At 43.9% G+C, this 16,739-nt stretch overlaps 2 protein-coding genes across 11 annotated transcripts in view; one reads left to right on the forward strand and one right to left on the reverse strand.

Annotated features, from left to right (window-relative positions):
* Positions 1–16,739, forward strand: part of LOC141105048 (uncharacterized) — a 239,500-nt gene that overhangs the window by 209,378 nt on the left and 13,383 nt on the right. For 8 of the 10 annotated variants that reach the window (XM_073594850.1, XM_073594846.1, XM_073594844.1 and 5 more), the window contains 2 exons: positions 1,212–1,353; positions 1,941–3,994. In XM_073594850.1, coding sequence (XP_073450951.1) covers positions 1,212–1,353; positions 1,941–3,667 — 1,869 coding nt within the window. In that variant the 3' untranslated portion in view covers positions 3,668–3,994. Of the gene's footprint in view, positions 1–1,054; positions 1,072–1,211; positions 1,354–1,940; positions 3,995–16,739 lie in introns of those variants that run through there. The other 2 variants (XM_073594863.1, XM_073594860.1) reach the window with 2 other exon arrangements.
* LOC141105150 (uncharacterized) lies at positions 12,613–15,323 on the reverse strand. The gene is made up of 4 exons (XM_073595037.1): positions 14,722–15,323; positions 14,482–14,604; positions 13,477–13,606; positions 12,613–13,392 (listed from the first exon to the last, which is right to left on the reverse strand). Exons 2-4 carry the CDS (start codon positions 14,499–14,501, stop codon positions 12,790–12,792), a joined length of 753 nt encoding a protein of 250 aa, XP_073451138.1. The 5' UTR covers positions 14,502–14,604; positions 14,722–15,323; the 3' UTR covers positions 12,613–12,789.

A 16,739-nucleotide genomic window follows, 5' to 3' on the forward strand; every position in this document is an offset into this window, starting at 1 on the left:
TCATCAGTGCCATCTGTCATCAGTGCACATATTAGTGCCATCTGTCATCAGTGTCACGTGTCATCAGTGCCACGTATTAGTGCCATCTGTCATCAGTGCCACGTATTAGTGCCATCTGTCATCAGTGCCACGTATTAGTGCCACCTGTCATCAGTGCCACCTGTCAGTGCCACATATTAGTGCCATCTGTCATCAGTATCACGTGTCATCAGTGCCATGTATTAGTGCCATCTGTCAGTGCCACGTATTGGTGCCATCTATCATCAGTGCCACGTATCAGTGCCATCTGTCATCAGTGCCACGTCAGTGTCACGTGTCATTGTCCTGGTGCTCCAGAGCCTTCAAAACTGTAATAGGTAGTCAACAAGTTAGATGTGTAATTTATGCTCCTAGAACACCTGATGGTGCTCCCTGCATGTTGGGCCCCTCTATGTGGCTAGGCTGTGAAAAAGTCCCACACATGTGGTATCGTAATACTCAGGAGGAGTAGCAGAATATATTTTGGGGTGTTATTTGTGGTATATACATGCCATGTGAGAGAAATAACCTATTACAATGACAATTTTGTGGGGGAAAAAAAAAATCTTCATTTTGCAAAGAATTGTGGGAAAAAATGACAACATCAAAAAGCTCACCATGCATCTTACTAAATACCTTGGAATGTCTACTTTCAAAAAAGGGGTCATTTGGGGGGTATTTGTACTTTCCTGACTTGTTCGGGTCGCAAGAAATTAGATAGGCCACCAGCACATCAGGTGTGATCAATTTTTTATGATTTGCACCACAGCTTGTAGACTCTCTAACTTTCACAAAGACCAAATAATATCCACTAATTTGGGTTATTTTTTACTAAAGATATGTAGCAGTATAAATTGTGGCCAAAATTTATGAAGAAAAATTAATAATTTGCAAAAGTTTATCACAGAAACTAAGAAAAATGCATTTTTTTTTTTAAATGTTTGGTCTTTTTTCATTTATAGCGCACAAAATAAAAAACCCACCCAGAGGTGATCAAATACCACCAAAAGAAAGCTCTATTTGTATGAAAAAAAGAACAAAAAATTCATTTGGGTACAGTATTACACGACTGAGTAATTGTCATTCAAAGTGTGAGAGCGCTGAAAGCTGAAAATTGGTCTGGGCAGGAGGGGGGTTTAAGTGCCCAGTTGTCAAGTGGTTAATAAATATTTTCTATTATTTTGGGGGTTTAGGGTGAAGAATGGATTAATATAAAAGCTGAGGTTAAAGAGGAAGAAGTAGAGATGTATGTGGAGGGTGATCAGCCGTCCATGGAGGAGGTTGGGATGATTATGAAGAGTGAACAGGATGAAATTTCTCCACCTTTCGACACAAGTAAGTAACAGACACTGAAACTGGGGAATGAAATGTACAATTCAGTTAACCTTTGAGGGTATAAAGTGAAGCTTGATAAGAAGGAGAAGCGGAAAATTCCTGAGAGGGAACCGTGGTGACCGTTGATGGAGTTTCTGTTGGTAGGAGTAGGTCTGTCAGTGTTCCTCCTGTTTACACTGTGATCTGCTGTGATTGGACACAGCTGATCCCATGGTAAAGAAGCTCTTTACTGAGATCGGTGATGCGGTGGGTCAGACTGACACACCACACCAACCATCTCCAGCGGGCGCGTGATCACGGCTTATCCCGCTGGACGTCATATGACACCCAGTCAGGATAACTTATCCACTTTGCGCACATCATTCTGTTATATTGGGTGTGGGAAGTGGTTAAAGAATTTGCAAATTGTATACAGACTCCAATATGAACACTTTTCTGATTAATTTTGGAGGGAGAACAGGAGCTTAGATTATAGATCGGAATTTTCCACTTATTCCACTCGTACGGAGATGGAGCTAAAACTCAAGTTATTTGTGAACTACTGAAATATTTTACCTTTTTTTTTTTTTTCCATTTCTTTCCATCAGATGGATGTGATGTCAGGAATTCCTCGGAGAGACATCTTCTATTATCTGCTGATTGTAAGTCAGAAGATAATGTCATCACACAGGATCCTCCAGGAGGAAATCCAAATACACAAAATATACATCACAGACCTTCCTGTCCGGAGACATCAATGGATCCCTCTGATCAGGGGGAATCTTCTCATCAATCACATACTATGATTGTAAATATCCATGTAAGATCTCACACTGCAGATCGATCAACAGATCTTTCTAATCCCGAGGAATCTTCCTCACCCCATGAAGGAGATCACCGAGGTCATAATCGATTCCCATGTTCAGAGTGCGGGAAATCTTTCACGCGGAAAGGAGCACTTGTTGAACACCAGAGAACTCACACAGGTGAACGTCCCTATTCATGTACAGAGTGCGGGAAATCATTTAATTCTAAAGGAGACCTTGTTAAACACCAGAGAATTCACACGGGTGAGCGTCCCTATTTATGTACAGAGTGCGGGAAATCTTTCACTCACAAACAAAACCTTGTTAAACACCAGAGAATTCACAAGGCTGAGTGTCCTTATTCATGTTCAGAGTGCGGGAAATCTTTCACTCATCAAGGAACCTTTGTTAGACACCAGAGAATTCACACGGGTGAGCGCCCTTATTCATGTTCAGAGTGCGGGAAATCTTTCAATCAGAAAGGGATCCTTGTTAAACACCAGAGAACTCACACAGCTGATCGTCCTTATTCCTGTTCAGAGTGCGGGAAATATTTCACTGATAAAAGTATACTACTTGTACACCAGAGAATTCACACGGGTGAGCGTCCTTATTCATGTTTAGAGTGCGGGAAATCTTTCAATCAGAAAGGGATCCTTGTTAAACACCAAAGAACTCACACGGCTGATCGTCCTTATTCCTGTTCAGAGTGCGGGAAATATTTCACTGAGAAAGGTATACTACTTGTACACCAGAGAATTCACACGGGTGAGCGTCCTTACTTATGTTCAGAGTGCGGAAAATGTTTCACTCAAAAAAGGGCCCTTGTTGAACATCATAAAATTCACACAGGCGAGCGTCCCTATTCATGTACAGAGTGCGGGAAATCTTTTTCTTTCAAAGGAGACCTTGCTAGACACCAGAGAATTCACACGGGTGAGCGCCCTTATACGTGTTTAGAGTGCGGGAAATCTTTCACTCACGAAGTAGCCGTTGGTATACACCAGAAAATTCACACAGATGAGCGCTCTTATCCATGTTTAGAGTGCGGGAAATCCTTCATTCAAAAAGGGGCCCTTGTTGAACACCAGAGAATTCACACGGGTGAGCGTCCATATTCATGTTTAGAGTGCGGGAAATCTTTCACTCAAAAAGGGGGCCTTGTTCAACACCAGAGAATTCACACGGATGAGCCCCCTTATTCATGTTTAGAGTGCGGGAAATCTTTCACTAATAAAGGGGCCCTTGTTGAACACCAAATAAGTCACATGGATGAGCGTAGTTATTCATGTTCAGAGTGCGGGAAATCTTTCATTCTTCAAGGAGCCCTTGTTAGACACCAGAAAATTCACACAGCTGAGTGCCCTTATTCATGTTCAGAGTGCGGGAAATCTTTCACTCAGATAGGAGGTCCTGTTAGACACCAGATAAATAAGGATGCTCCCCTGTGTGACTTATGTGTAGAGTGTGGAAAAACATTTCACTCTGAAAGGAAACCTTGTGAAAAACCAGAGAAGTCACACAGGTGACTGTCCCTATTCATGTTCAGAGTGTGGGAAATCTTATGTTTGTAAAGAAGACCTTATTAGACACCAGATACTTTACACAGGTGAGCGTTCATTTTCATGTTCAAAGTGCGGGAAATCTTTCACACGGAAAGGACAACTTCTGAAACACCAGAGAAGTCACGCTATGCTCTAAGTGCGGGAGTGAGTCCTCCTCATTTCTCCAGCCTGTCACTGTCCTTCCCCCTCTGCTCATAAGGTTGGGTACAAGATATATCCTCTTATTGCCACATGTGATTGCAATTTTCTTTATGAATGTGTTTATATCTCAATAAAGTTTTCTATGCATTAGATTGTGTACTTCCCTGTCTTCTCTTTAAGGCTGCTTTCACACTGAGGCGCTTTACAGGCACTATAGCGCTAAAAATATCCCCTGCATAGCGCCTGTAAAGAGCCTCTCCTCTCACTCCAGTGTGAAAGTTCGAGTGCTTCCAGACTGGAGCGGTGCGCTGGCAGGACGCCAAAAAAAGTCCCGCAAGCCGCATCTTTGAGGTGCTATAGGAGCGGTGTATACAGCGCCTCTGCCCTGCTTTGCGGACGCACTTAACCCTTTTTCAGCCGTTAGCGGGGGTTAAAAGTACCCCGCTAGCGGCCGAAAAGACCTGCCAAAACGACGGTAAGCGCGTCACTAAAAATGGCGGCGCTTTACCGCTGACACCCCCAACGCTCCAGTGTGAAAGTAGCCTTAGTCATATCGGTGAGCATTACAGCACAGAAAATCCTTCACTCTGAAGGGAAACCGTGTGAAACACCAGAGACGTCACACAAGAAAAAAATGGCTTAAATGCCCCACTGACAGCTAAATCACAAAAAAATAAATAAATATTGGTAAACAAAAAAAAGAACGTGGTGTCCCCCCCCAAAATCCATACCAGACCCTTATCCTAGCATGCAGCTTGGCAGCGCGTGTGAGCGTCATCAAAGCACCACCAAAGCGTCATCAAAGCAAAGCACCACCGGAGCTTCACCAAAGCACCACCAAAGCATCAAAAATACATCATAAAAGCATGTTGAAGTGGTTGGAGCTTTAATGTGTGTTGAAGCCGAAGCAAGTGTAAATGAGCCCTGACCCCCAAGTTCAGATTACCCCCCTTATAAACTACATATTCTGAGCCCTGGATATGTGTGCCCGTATGGCCCCAGTAACTTCCGTCCCTTGGAAGAAGAAGGCCTTGAATCTTCAGCTAGCCAAAGTAGTTGGTGCACTTAGATGTCCTGTTTGACAGGAGTGATGCAAAGTGTACTGTGGAACTCCCGAAGCAGAAAGAACACTTTTACTGCCTGGCAAAAATAGGCAACGTTGTCTCTGTAAGATGTGCAAGTTCCCACTCACCAATCCTGCAACCAAGGCCCAAAGGAGATGTCCTGGCAGGCAGACCCTTCAGGTAGCCTGACTGGCTACTTCACAACTGGAACGTTTCATGCCGTCTGTACAGGTGTGACTGGCAATGCAACTTTGATCCTCCTCTCAGGCAGGATGTCCCTGACTGGCCATGGATCAGTGGGAGGAATGGCACACCTAACCAGGAAGGCAGCACCTCGTCCCTGCGTCTGGTCTTCTCACTTGCCTTGTGGTGTCTGCCTAGCTCCCAGGCAGCCTCTTGGACTTTTTCTCTTCTTTGCCTCCAGGGCATGCTGGGCTTTGTAGTTCTTAAACCAGGGAAAGCTGTGGGCCTGTGCTGGGGACTACATGTCCCACAATTCTTTGCTCCTCTGTGGTGAAGTCCCATTAGTTTCCTCCCCCTGCCAATGAGGAAGCAGGGGAGAGAGGATCGGGCATCTGTGTCGCCTGCGAGCGCCGCTCGCACACTGCAGAGTGCGGAGGAGAGGGAGGGGGAGAATTACCCCAAAGTTGCTGACAGGCTGTGTCTCCTGAGCCGGTGTCAATCCCGGTGGGGGCCAGCAGGAAATGTGGGGCCGTGGGGCACCCGCTACAGCTGCATGTTCTTTCCTAGTACATTCATGCCTGGTGATGGAACTTGCAGCACTGGAGGTAGAAGATATTAAATGCAATATAAATTGGTAGCATGAGCAGTAACCACCCCCATCATGCCCATCCTCTTCCTCCATAGTCATTGTGACGTCTTTTATCTCCAGCAGACACTACATATACATATAGAGGGATATAAAAATGTGTCTCTGATATTATTTTACCTTTACCACATTTCCTGTGACAGAAAACAGAACCCATTCCACCGTCACTTCTGTCACCAATGTAAAACAAAATGGAGAATTCAGTCATAGGAGAGCCGGACACCTCACAGCCATCACCTCAGAGTTCCCGCTTCACACCTCCTCCACTGTCATTGGCTGCACTGCCTCCACACCAACCAATCACAGGGCAGGATCAAAGTCACCAGGCGGATTCTACTCTCAACGCAGACTATCCTTACAGCGCTGCACTGCCTCTGGCTGCATTCCCTCCACAGGAACCAATCACAAGTTGGGATAAAAGTCACCGGGCAGATTCAGCTCTCCACAGAGATTCATCTCAGACCTCAGCACAGTCACACACTATTATTATTATACATTTATATACCTCTAACCTATACCACAGTGCTGTACAGAGAACACTGTGCTGGTCACATTAGTCTCTACACAAATGGAATTGACAAGAATATCTGGTTTATACAGTTTCTCACAAATGTTACTACAATGTAAAGTAGTGAGTGTTCAGCTTGTATAACAGTGTAAATTTGCTGTCCCCTCAAAATAACTCAACACACAGCCATTAATGTCTTAACCGCTGGCAACAAAAGTGAGTACGCCCCCCTAAGTGAAAAATTGGGTCCAATTAGCCATTTTCCCTCCTCGGTGTCATGTGACTCATTAGTGTTACAAGGCCTCAGGTGTGAATGGAGAGCAGGTGTGTTGAATTTGGTGTTATCACTCTCACTCTCCCATACTGGTCACTGGAAGTTCAACATGGCACCTCATGGCAAAGAACTCTCTGAGGATCTGAAAAAAAAAGAATTGTTGCTCTACATAAAGATGGCCTGGGCTATAAGAAGATTGCCAAGACCCTGAAACTGAGCTGCAGCACGGTGGCCAAGACCATACAGTGGTTTAACAGGACAGGTTCCAGTCAAAACAGGCCTCGCCATGGTCGACCAAAGAAGTTGAGTGCATGTGCTCAGCGTCATATCCATAGGTTGTCTTTGGCAAATAGACGTATGAGTGCTGCCAGCATTGCTGCAGGGGCTGAAGGGGTGGGGGGTCAGCCTGTCAGTGCTCAGACCATATGCCGCACACTGCATCAAATTGGTCTGCCCAGCTGTTGTCCCAGAAGGAAGCCTCTTCTAAAGATGATGCACAAGAAAGCCTGCAAACAGTTTGCTGAAGACAAGCAGACTAAGGACATGGATTACTGGAACCAAATTGTGTGGCCTGATGAGACCAAGATAAACTTATTTGGTTAACATGGTGTCAAGCGTGTGTGGTGGCAACCAGGTGAGGAGTACAAAGACAAGTGTGTCTTGCCTACAGTCAAGCATGGTGGTGGGAGTGTTGTGGTCTGGGGCAGCATGGGTGCAGCCTGCACTGGGGAGCTACAGTTCACTGAGGGAACCATGAATGCAACCCTGTACTGTGACATACTGAAGCAAAGCATGATCCCCTTCGTTCAGAGACTGGGCCGCAGGGCAGTATTTCAACATAAATGGATAACGACCCCAAACACACCTCCAAGATGACCACTGCCTTGCTAAAGTAGCTGAGGGTAAAGGTGATGGACTGGCCAAGCATGTCTCCAGATCTAAGCCCTATTGAGCATCTGTGGGGCATCCTCAAACGTAGGGTGGAGGAGCGCAAGGTCTCTAACATCCACCAGCTCCGTGATGTTGTCATGGAGAAGTGGAAGAGGACTCCAGTGGCAACCTGTGAAGCTCTGGTGAACTCCGTGCCCAAGAGGGTTAAGGCAGTGCTGGAAAATAATGGTGGCCACACAAAATATTGACACTGTTGAGTTATTTTGAGGGGACAGCAAATTTACACTGTTATACAAGCTGTACACTCACTACTTTACATTGTAGCAAAGTGTCATTTCTTCAGTGTTGTCACATGAAAAGATTTAATGAAATATTTACAAAAATGTGAAGGGTGTACTCACTTTTGTGAGATACTGTAGACCAGATACATTCTAAATATAGAGCCATTTATCCAACTGTCCATCCAAAGCCTGTGAACACAAATATAGCTTTCTTTTGGTGGTATTTGATCACCTCCTGAGGTTTTTATTTTATGTACTAGAAATCAAAAATTTTGAAAAAAAATAACAATTTCTTACTTTCTGCTATAAAACATATCTATTAAAAAAATAGAAAAAAAAAACAAATTTTTTTCATCAATTTATGTCAATTTCTGCTACATGTTTTTGGTACAAAAAAGTCCCATTAAGCGTTTATTGATTAGTTTGCACAAAAATTATAGCGTCTTACAAACTATGGCATTGTTTAACTTTTTTTTTTTTTTTTTACTAGTAATAGCGGCGATCAGCGACTTATAGCGGGACTGAGACATTATGGCGGACAAATCACACACTAAAGCCTCATACACACGATAGGACTTTGTACAAACTTTCCCGTGGATTTTTGTACAAAGGGCGTTGGCCATAAGTCTGTATTGCATACACACGGCAGAACTTTTTCAGCCAACTTTCACCAAATCACGTGGTTTTTCAGCTTTTTACCACCACCCTTTGGTCAACTTCTGTATTGTGTCAATCTCGCCGCTTTTATCGGTGAGATTGACACCTTGCGACCTGGGTTCACACTGGTGCGGGATCTGACTTGGATCCCTGCCAATACCAGGCACTGTGTTTGGTATGAATCATAAGGGGGAACTCCACGCCAAATTTTAAATAAAAAACCGGCATGGGTTCCCCTCCAGGGGCATACCAGGCCCTTAGGTCTGGTATGGATTTTAAGGGGAACCCCCTACACTGAGAAAACGGCGTGGGGGTCCCCACCGAAATCCATACCAAACCCTTATCCGAGCACGCAGCCTGGCCGGTCAGGAAAGGGGGTGGGGACCACCGAGCGCCCCCCCCCCTTTCGGACCGTACCAGGCTGCATGCCCTCAACATGGGGGGTGGGTGCTTTGGGTAGGGGGGCGCCCTGCGGCCCTCCCACCCCAAAGCACCTTGTCCCCATGTTGATGAGGACAAGGGCCTCTTCCCGACAACCCTGGCCGTTGGTTGTCGGGGTCTGCGGGTGGGCGGCTTATCGAAATCCAGGAGCCCCCTTTAATAAGGGGGCCCCCAGATCCCGGCCCCCCACTCTATGTGAATGAGTATGGGGTACATTGTACTCCTACCCATTCACCTAGGGAAAAAAGTGTCAATAAAAAAACACACTACACAGGTTTTTAAAGTAATTTATTAGGCAGCTCCAGGGTCTTCTTCAGACTTCGGGGGTCTCTCTGGCCTCTTCTCCTGATGTCCGGTTCTTCTCCGCTCTCTCCGGCCTCTTCTCCTGGTGTCCAGTTCTTCTCCTGGGCCCCTCTGCTATCTTCTCCTCTTTTGCCGCTCTCTTGCTAGCGGTGGCCTGGTCTTCTTCGTCGTCTTCTCCCCTCTTCTCTTCTTCCAATGTTGACACGATGCTCTCTCCCGCTGTAATGCTGTGTGAGCACCTCGCAATGACTGATATATGCATGGGATGTGGTCACCGGGTGATGTCATCCGATGACCCCGCCCCCTTGTGAAGTCACAGTCCTAACATGCCCCGGGACTGTGAAGTCATAAGGGGGCAGGGACCGGCCGGGCTGCGTGCTCGGGTAAGGGTCTGGTATGGATTTTGGGGTGACCCCCACGTCGTTTTTTCGGCGTAGGGGGTTCCCCTTAAAATCCATACCAGACTTAAGGGCCTGGAATGCTCACAGAGGGGCAGCAATAGGAAAATGTGTTTTTCCTATTGCAGCCAGCGCGAGATGTCGCCGAGAACCAGCGCGATGGGATCGTGCTGAAAACATTCTCGCGGCTGCGTACTGTAGTTTGTACAAAAGTCCGATGGTTTTGTGGACACACAACCAGACTTTGCTCCATCGGACTTTTGTTGCCAGAAAGTTTGTGCGTTCGCACAGCCAACAAAAGTCTGATGAAAACAGAAAAAGTTTGTCCGATGGAGCATACACACGGTCGGATGTTGCTCCAAAACAGCTAATTTGCATGTTTGTTGTCAAAAAGTCTGATCGTGTGTACGGGCCTTAAGTGACACTTTTTTGGGGACCAGTGACACCAATACAGTGCTAAAAAATATGCACTGTCACTGTACTAATGACATTGGCAGGGAAGGGGTTAACATCAGGGGTGATAAAAGGGTTACACATGTCCCTAGGGGGTGCTTTATAACTGTGTGGGGGATGGTTGCACTGTGGGAAGACAGAGATCCGTATTCCTTGTCGTGAATAATAAGTAATAATAAGTTGTGCCTTTTTAAGGACAGGTTTCCCGCACAATAATTATTATTGAGTAATTTTTAACGAGGGTATTTTTAAGATACAAAATCAATCTATATGACACAGTCTGTGCATGTGAAACTTATTCACGGAGACGTGTGAGCATACGAAACAGTTATTTATTGGTTGACAAAAACAGATAATCACATGAAATTAAGATACCGATTGCGTTACATGAACGTCTTGAAAATCAATAAAAACACTTGCAAAAATGGGCGTACCGTCCCTTTGACATAATACCACAATGATAACTTCTCGGTAGAATCAATAACCTTGTGAACTTGACAATTAACTTGACAATTAAACTGAACGTTTGTATTTCACACGTGCAACCATTACTATACTGCAGGTAAGTAAGTGGTTAAAAATGTGAAATAAATTAGATGTTTGTTTTGTCAATAAATGTGGCAACTATGCAAAAAGAAAAATATAATGAAAGATTTGAATCTTTAGTCCTCATGCACATGGACGTTTTAAAAAACGAGCTGTAAAGCTAGCTTCGACGCCTGGAAAAACCAGCGTTAAAAACTCGATTATTACCACGTTTTGCATTAGCGTTTTTGCGCGTTTTTTAGCGTTAGCGCTAAGTAGCGTTTTTTAATGAAAAACACATCTCTCAGCTATATACACTCCCAAATTTCCCACAATGCCACAGAAACCAAAGAAAATATGTTAATGAGCATGTGTCGGTGCCATTTTGGTAGGAGAGAGAGAGAGGAGAGAGTGTTTCAGAGTCTGTTTGAGTTTTGTGTATTTTTCTGAGAAATATGGATCCTGTCATCCAGAAGATCGATGAGGCAATCCTTCTGATTGTTTTGTGGAGGCTGCGAAGAATGAGACAGGAGGAGGAGAGAAGCAGCAGACGTCAATTTTTGGTGCATCCAATCGATTTTCTACGGGGTACTTTGGCAATATTTATTCCCAACTGCGCTCATATCCGACAAAATTCCTTAACTTTACAAGGATGTCAGTGCCGCTCTTTGATGACCTGTTGGAGAGGCTCAGGCCAAGGCTCACAAGGATGGACACTGTGATGCGTAGCTCTGTGTCACCGGAGGAACGGATGCTAATGAAACTCAGGTAAGTTAATACACATATGGGTTATGGTTAGTGAATAGGGTCAGGGTTAGGGTTAGGAGATAGGGTTAGGAGATAGGGTTAGGAGATAGGGTTAGGGTTAGGAGATAGGGTTAGGAGATAGGGTTAGGGTTAGGAGATAAGGTTAGGTTTAAGGGTAGGGTTAGGACTTATGTTTATGCTTTTTCTCTTTCAATAACTAAATTTATTATGTTATCTTAGGTTCTTTGCCACGGGACAAAGTTATGCTTCCTTGCATCATTACTTCCTCCTTGGCCTCTCAACGGTGTCAAAAATAATAAAGGAAACATGTGTGGCAATATGGGAGGAATTGCATAACATTGTAATGCCAGAGCCAACAGAAGACATCTGGGAATCAGTTGTGGACACTTTCTGGGAAAAAACTCAGTTCCCAAATTGTATAGGAGCCCTTGATGGGAAACACATCAGGGTCAAGAAGCCTCCCCACTCTGGATCGTCATATTTTAATTATAAAAAATATTTTTCGGTGGTCCTCCTGGCATTGTCCGATGCACACCTTAAATTTCTTTTTGTTGATGTGGGAGCATATGGAAGCCAAGGTGACGCGCATATTCCGCGAGTCGGCCTTCAGACGTCGTCTACATGAGGGACGACTCAATATTCCTGAAAGCAGGCCTCTACCCTGCACTGAAGAACCCAGCTTGCCATTAGTCATGGTGGCAGATGAGGCCTTTGGACTGGCTGAAAATCTTATGAGGCCATACAGTGGTAATGGTCTCAGCCGACGACAAAAAATCTACAATTATCGGCTCAGCCGTGCACGCCGTGTTGTTGAATGTGCATTCGTGGGTGTGCACGGCCAAATGGCGAGTTTTGCTGACAAATATGCAATTGGATGTTGACAACGCCATTAAAGTCGTCCTGGCATGCTGCATTCTGCACAATTTTCTGCGGGACAGTGACAGAAATAATGTTGAACAGGAGCCCATTAACCAACTTCAGAGGGTTCAATTTATGGACTTGCGTTCAACTGCACATGTCATGAGCATTCAAAACCAATTTGCAGAATTTTTTGAATCCCCTGATGAAGAGGTATCATGGCAGAATGATTATGTCTAAAAAAATATTTGGAATACATCTACCTTTGCTTTCTTGTGTTTTTTTTAAATAAAGCATTTCAAAATTGAAGTTTGTTATTTTTATGTCCTTTTATCAACGATTGTTCAACAAGTCAATTTGACTCTGCCTTCGGGGTAAGCCTAGGCTAAGCCCAAAAAAGAGCTAGCTTACGTTTGTCCAAAGACAGAGAATGATAGAGTCCTTTGCACTCTGCCTTCAGGGCAAGCAGAGTGCAAAGGAGTGCTGTTGTGCATCATATAAAAGACAAATTGAACACATTTTATTTTCAAGCAAAAAACATATTTATTAAAGGATTGGGATTACAACTGGTATTTCAAGCAAAAAACAAATTTATTAAAGGATTGGGATCACAACTGGTATTTCAAGCAAAAAACATATTTATTAAAGGATTGGGATCACAACTGGTGATAGGTGGTGGTGGATGCTTGATCGCTTTAGGGATGCGGGGATTGGGGACGGGGTAATGCTTGGGCCTGGCGATCACTCCCAAAATCCTGCTGGTAGCGGGGTACAGGGTATGAGGGCTGAAAATGGGAAGTGGAAGGTGGAAATTCAGAATAGGAGTGCGGGGTATAGAACGAGGTCTGGGACGGGATAGGTGGTGGTTGGCGTTGAGGAGGGGGCTGATAGTGAGAGGGGGGTGCTAGCACTGCTGAGGTCCCAGGGGCCATTGGGGGATCATGAGAAACATTATATGGATCGCATGGAGGTGGCCCGCCACTTAATTTTGCATGTCGGTATTGCATTGCAATACCGTACATGCGATCCATACAAAGCTTCTCTTGGTCTCCCCCAATGTCCTCCAGGATGTGGTAAAGGCTGCGGCAGAAGCAGGCGCGTGGGTTGTTGGTGTCTAAAAAGGCATCCATACTGCGCCTCTCCTGCCGCACTTCCTGCAGCAGTGCTAGCACTCTGTCATCAGCCTCCGGATTGAACCCGCCCCTCGTCTGACGTCCACGCCCACGAACACCGCCATGACTGCGCTGCTCTCCACCTTGCTGACTGGCAGGAGACACTGATTCCAAAGCCCTGGATTCCTGCAAAACAAAACAAAAATGTTTACATTGACATGTACATGGACAGACAGACAATGAGATAGACAGGCAGACCTAAGCAGTTACCTCATCTGTGCACTCAACACCTCCCTCGCTTATTGAACATGGAGATCCAGTGCTCGTCATGGGACTGCTTGGTCTCTGAACCTCTGCCTCTTCTGCATCCACCTCTTTCTGTCTAATGTTAGAAGTTGTCCTGCAGACAATACAAAATGTATAAACGTAACTACTTCAGCCCGGACCATTTAGCTGGCCAAAGACCTGAGCACTTTTTGCGATTTGTCACAGTGTCGCTTTAACAATGGTGGTCGTGCAACGTGGCTTCCCAAAAAATTTACGTCCTTTTTTTCCCCTCAAACAGACCTTTTTTTAGGTGGTATTTGATCACCTCTGCGTTTTTTTGGGGTTTTTTTTCGGAGCTATAAAAAAGAGTGTTAATTTTTTTTAAAACATTTTGAATTTTAATTTTTTAAGTAATAAATATCCCCCAAAAAATAAATAAATCTAAAATTTTTTTTTGGTTTAGGCCAATATTCTTCTACAGATTTCAGTTAATAAAGTTTTTTTGGCAAAAGTTATAGCGTCTATGAAATAGGGGAGAGTTTTATGGCATTTTTCTTACTAATTTTTATTTTATTAGTAATGGGGGCGATCAGCGATTTTTAGCCTGACTGCGACAATATGGCGGACACATTGGACAATTTTGACACATTTTTGGGAAAATTGTCATTTTTACAGCGATCAGTGCGATTAAAATTGCAATGATTACTGTAAAAATGACACTGGCATTGAATGGGTTAACCTCTTCCTCTCCCTGAGACGATCGCCGGTGTGCCCGCGGACATTGAGTCCGCAGGACCCGCGGTCGGACTCATGGACCTCGCAATGGGAAAGCGCGCCGCCAGGCGGCAACTTAAAAGGGACGTACAGGTACGCCCATTTGTGCAGCCGTGCCATTCTGCCAACGTATATGTACATGTGGCGTTCGGAAAGTGGTTACAATAGCCATGGAACATACTGCCTGAAAAGCAATGTACATAGGCAAATATATGGAAAAAAAAAAAAACTTACGGTCTGGTATGGCTCAGCATATTTTGCTGTAAGAAGAGAAGATTGGTGTGGTAGACGTGTGGTCTCTTAGCTGGCGCTGGTGCTCCACTACGTTCCGCCTTGTCCTCGTCCGTGAGGTCCCTCCTGACACGGTCACGGAAGAATGATTATCAAGAGTATAATATTCAATACATCAATATTTGAGAGAACATTTCAATATTTGAGAAAACATACAAGATAAAATCAACATGACATAATTACCCATTCCAGGATGGCTACTGTTCCTATTGGCTGGTTACCAGAGTTAAGATGGCTGCCGTAGTTTCAAAATGGATACTCTTAAAGAGGATTTACTTCTTGTGACCTCCGAGTTCTAAGTATTAGGTGTTGAGGAATCTTCATGAATGTAAAAAAATGTATTCATGCATGGTGCATGAGTGTCAGTCTGGGAGTGTGTGTATCTCCCAGTGTCCCCCCTCAGGATGGATCCCTGAGCTCTCCCCCTGAGCTCACTTCCTCTCCATCTTTTCTCTTTCTCCTCCTTTCTCCCTTCTCTGGCATCTTACTTGCCTCTAAATACCATTTCAGATAATAAGACCATAAAAATTATAATGGCTCTGCCCAAAAGGACGTGGCTTCTTTCTATTGGTTATAAACGTAATCATTTACCTTTCTCGTAAATTTAGTGAGCTCAAATAATACCACCTTCAACCACCAGGTGTCTCACATGTGTTTTGAGTCTATCTTTTTAAGTTAATACGTTCTATTTTCATAATAATGGTGTATAATGGTGATAAGAGTATATACCTTTAAATATTCTGGTAATCGGTCTAATATAAAATACACTCAGTACAATCTTGATTAATCATTTTTACATAACTGGTTTTTATATATATCTATAAATTTATCTCTATAAAAACTGGTCTATCTATGAAATACACACGTTGTTATATATATTAATCAATACTACCTAAAAATGATTATCTATATGGATACCTGTATAATTCTGGTATCTCCAATGAATATTTGTTTATCTAAGCATAGGCTACAGTCTTATATAGTTATAATCATAATTATATGTTTTTCCTAATACTAAATAGTTTCTTAAAACACTTCTACTTATAAAATCACACTTTCATATATATTTTTTATACCACAGTTGTTGGGTCTTGCAGATGCTAAAATTATGATCATCTTTGTGACCCACAATATCATATATAGTTTGAAATGACTTATAACCCATATAGGTACTTTTTAAAATATTTTTGACTGGCACAAGATTCAATTCTTTCTAACGTGTTGAGATGGACGTTGAACATTCCCACTGGATGTTTAGAGATGACTTGTTTGTCTAAACCATTCCTAAAAATTCACACAATGGGTTTTGTTAGCCAAGGTGTTAGCTATTTAAACAGTCCCTCACTTGAACACAATGGGTTTAGGCCAGGTGAGGTTATTTCTATGTGAGAATAGTCTGTATAACCTTGTCTCCTATTTTTTTTGTTTATTCACTAATACCATGTAAATATCTCCTTGTTTTGTGACGAGAGCAGCCATTGTTCCATTGAGTTTCTGTCTCAAAATATGCTTGTAAAACTTTAAGAGATGGTTGATGCATTAAGCTTTGTCAAGTATATGAGTTCACCTATTTTGCATTAAATGGTTCCAAGAGGGGAACAGTTCAATTATTGCAACATCACAGTTCATCTACTTTTTGAGGCCTAAGCATCTCTCATGTTTCTGCCAGTAAATATAAAATATATTTCTTCATGAATTCACAACACCCTGCTTAGCAGAAACACAGGATCTCTATTTTCCCTACTAGCAGAATGGCGATCTGCCTTGTTTACATAGGCAGACGGCCGATCTGCCTCTCCGAGCGCTGGGTGCCAGTGGACATCGGGTCCGCTGATTGGCTCCCACGGTGCCCAATCACAGCGAGAGTGGGTTGCCGGCAGCATGCCCCAGACCCAGAAGAGTGAAATCACGTACCTGTACATGATTTCGCGCAGGAGAGCCGCTGCCCCGCAGTATATGTACACGGGGCAGTCAGCCAGTGGTTAATTACAGAGGAACAAATGGGAGTCTTACAGACACATAAATGCACAATGCAAGATCATGGGAACCAGCTTGCTCAATGTGAACTGGCTAGTTCCTATCCCACAGAATATCCTTTTTTGCCCCCTAGTGGTCAGGCCATGTATAAGGATGGGAACTAGACGGTTCACTATGAAGGAGCTAGTTCCCATCCCGCTAAATGACCTTTCTTCATTATTACC

The sequence above is a fragment of the Aquarana catesbeiana genome, linkage group LG08 (genome assembly GCF_042186555.1).
Source record: "Aquarana catesbeiana isolate 2022-GZ linkage group LG08, ASM4218655v1, whole genome shotgun sequence".
Classification (NCBI taxonomy): domain Eukaryota; kingdom Metazoa; phylum Chordata; class Amphibia; order Anura; family Ranidae; genus Aquarana; species Aquarana catesbeiana.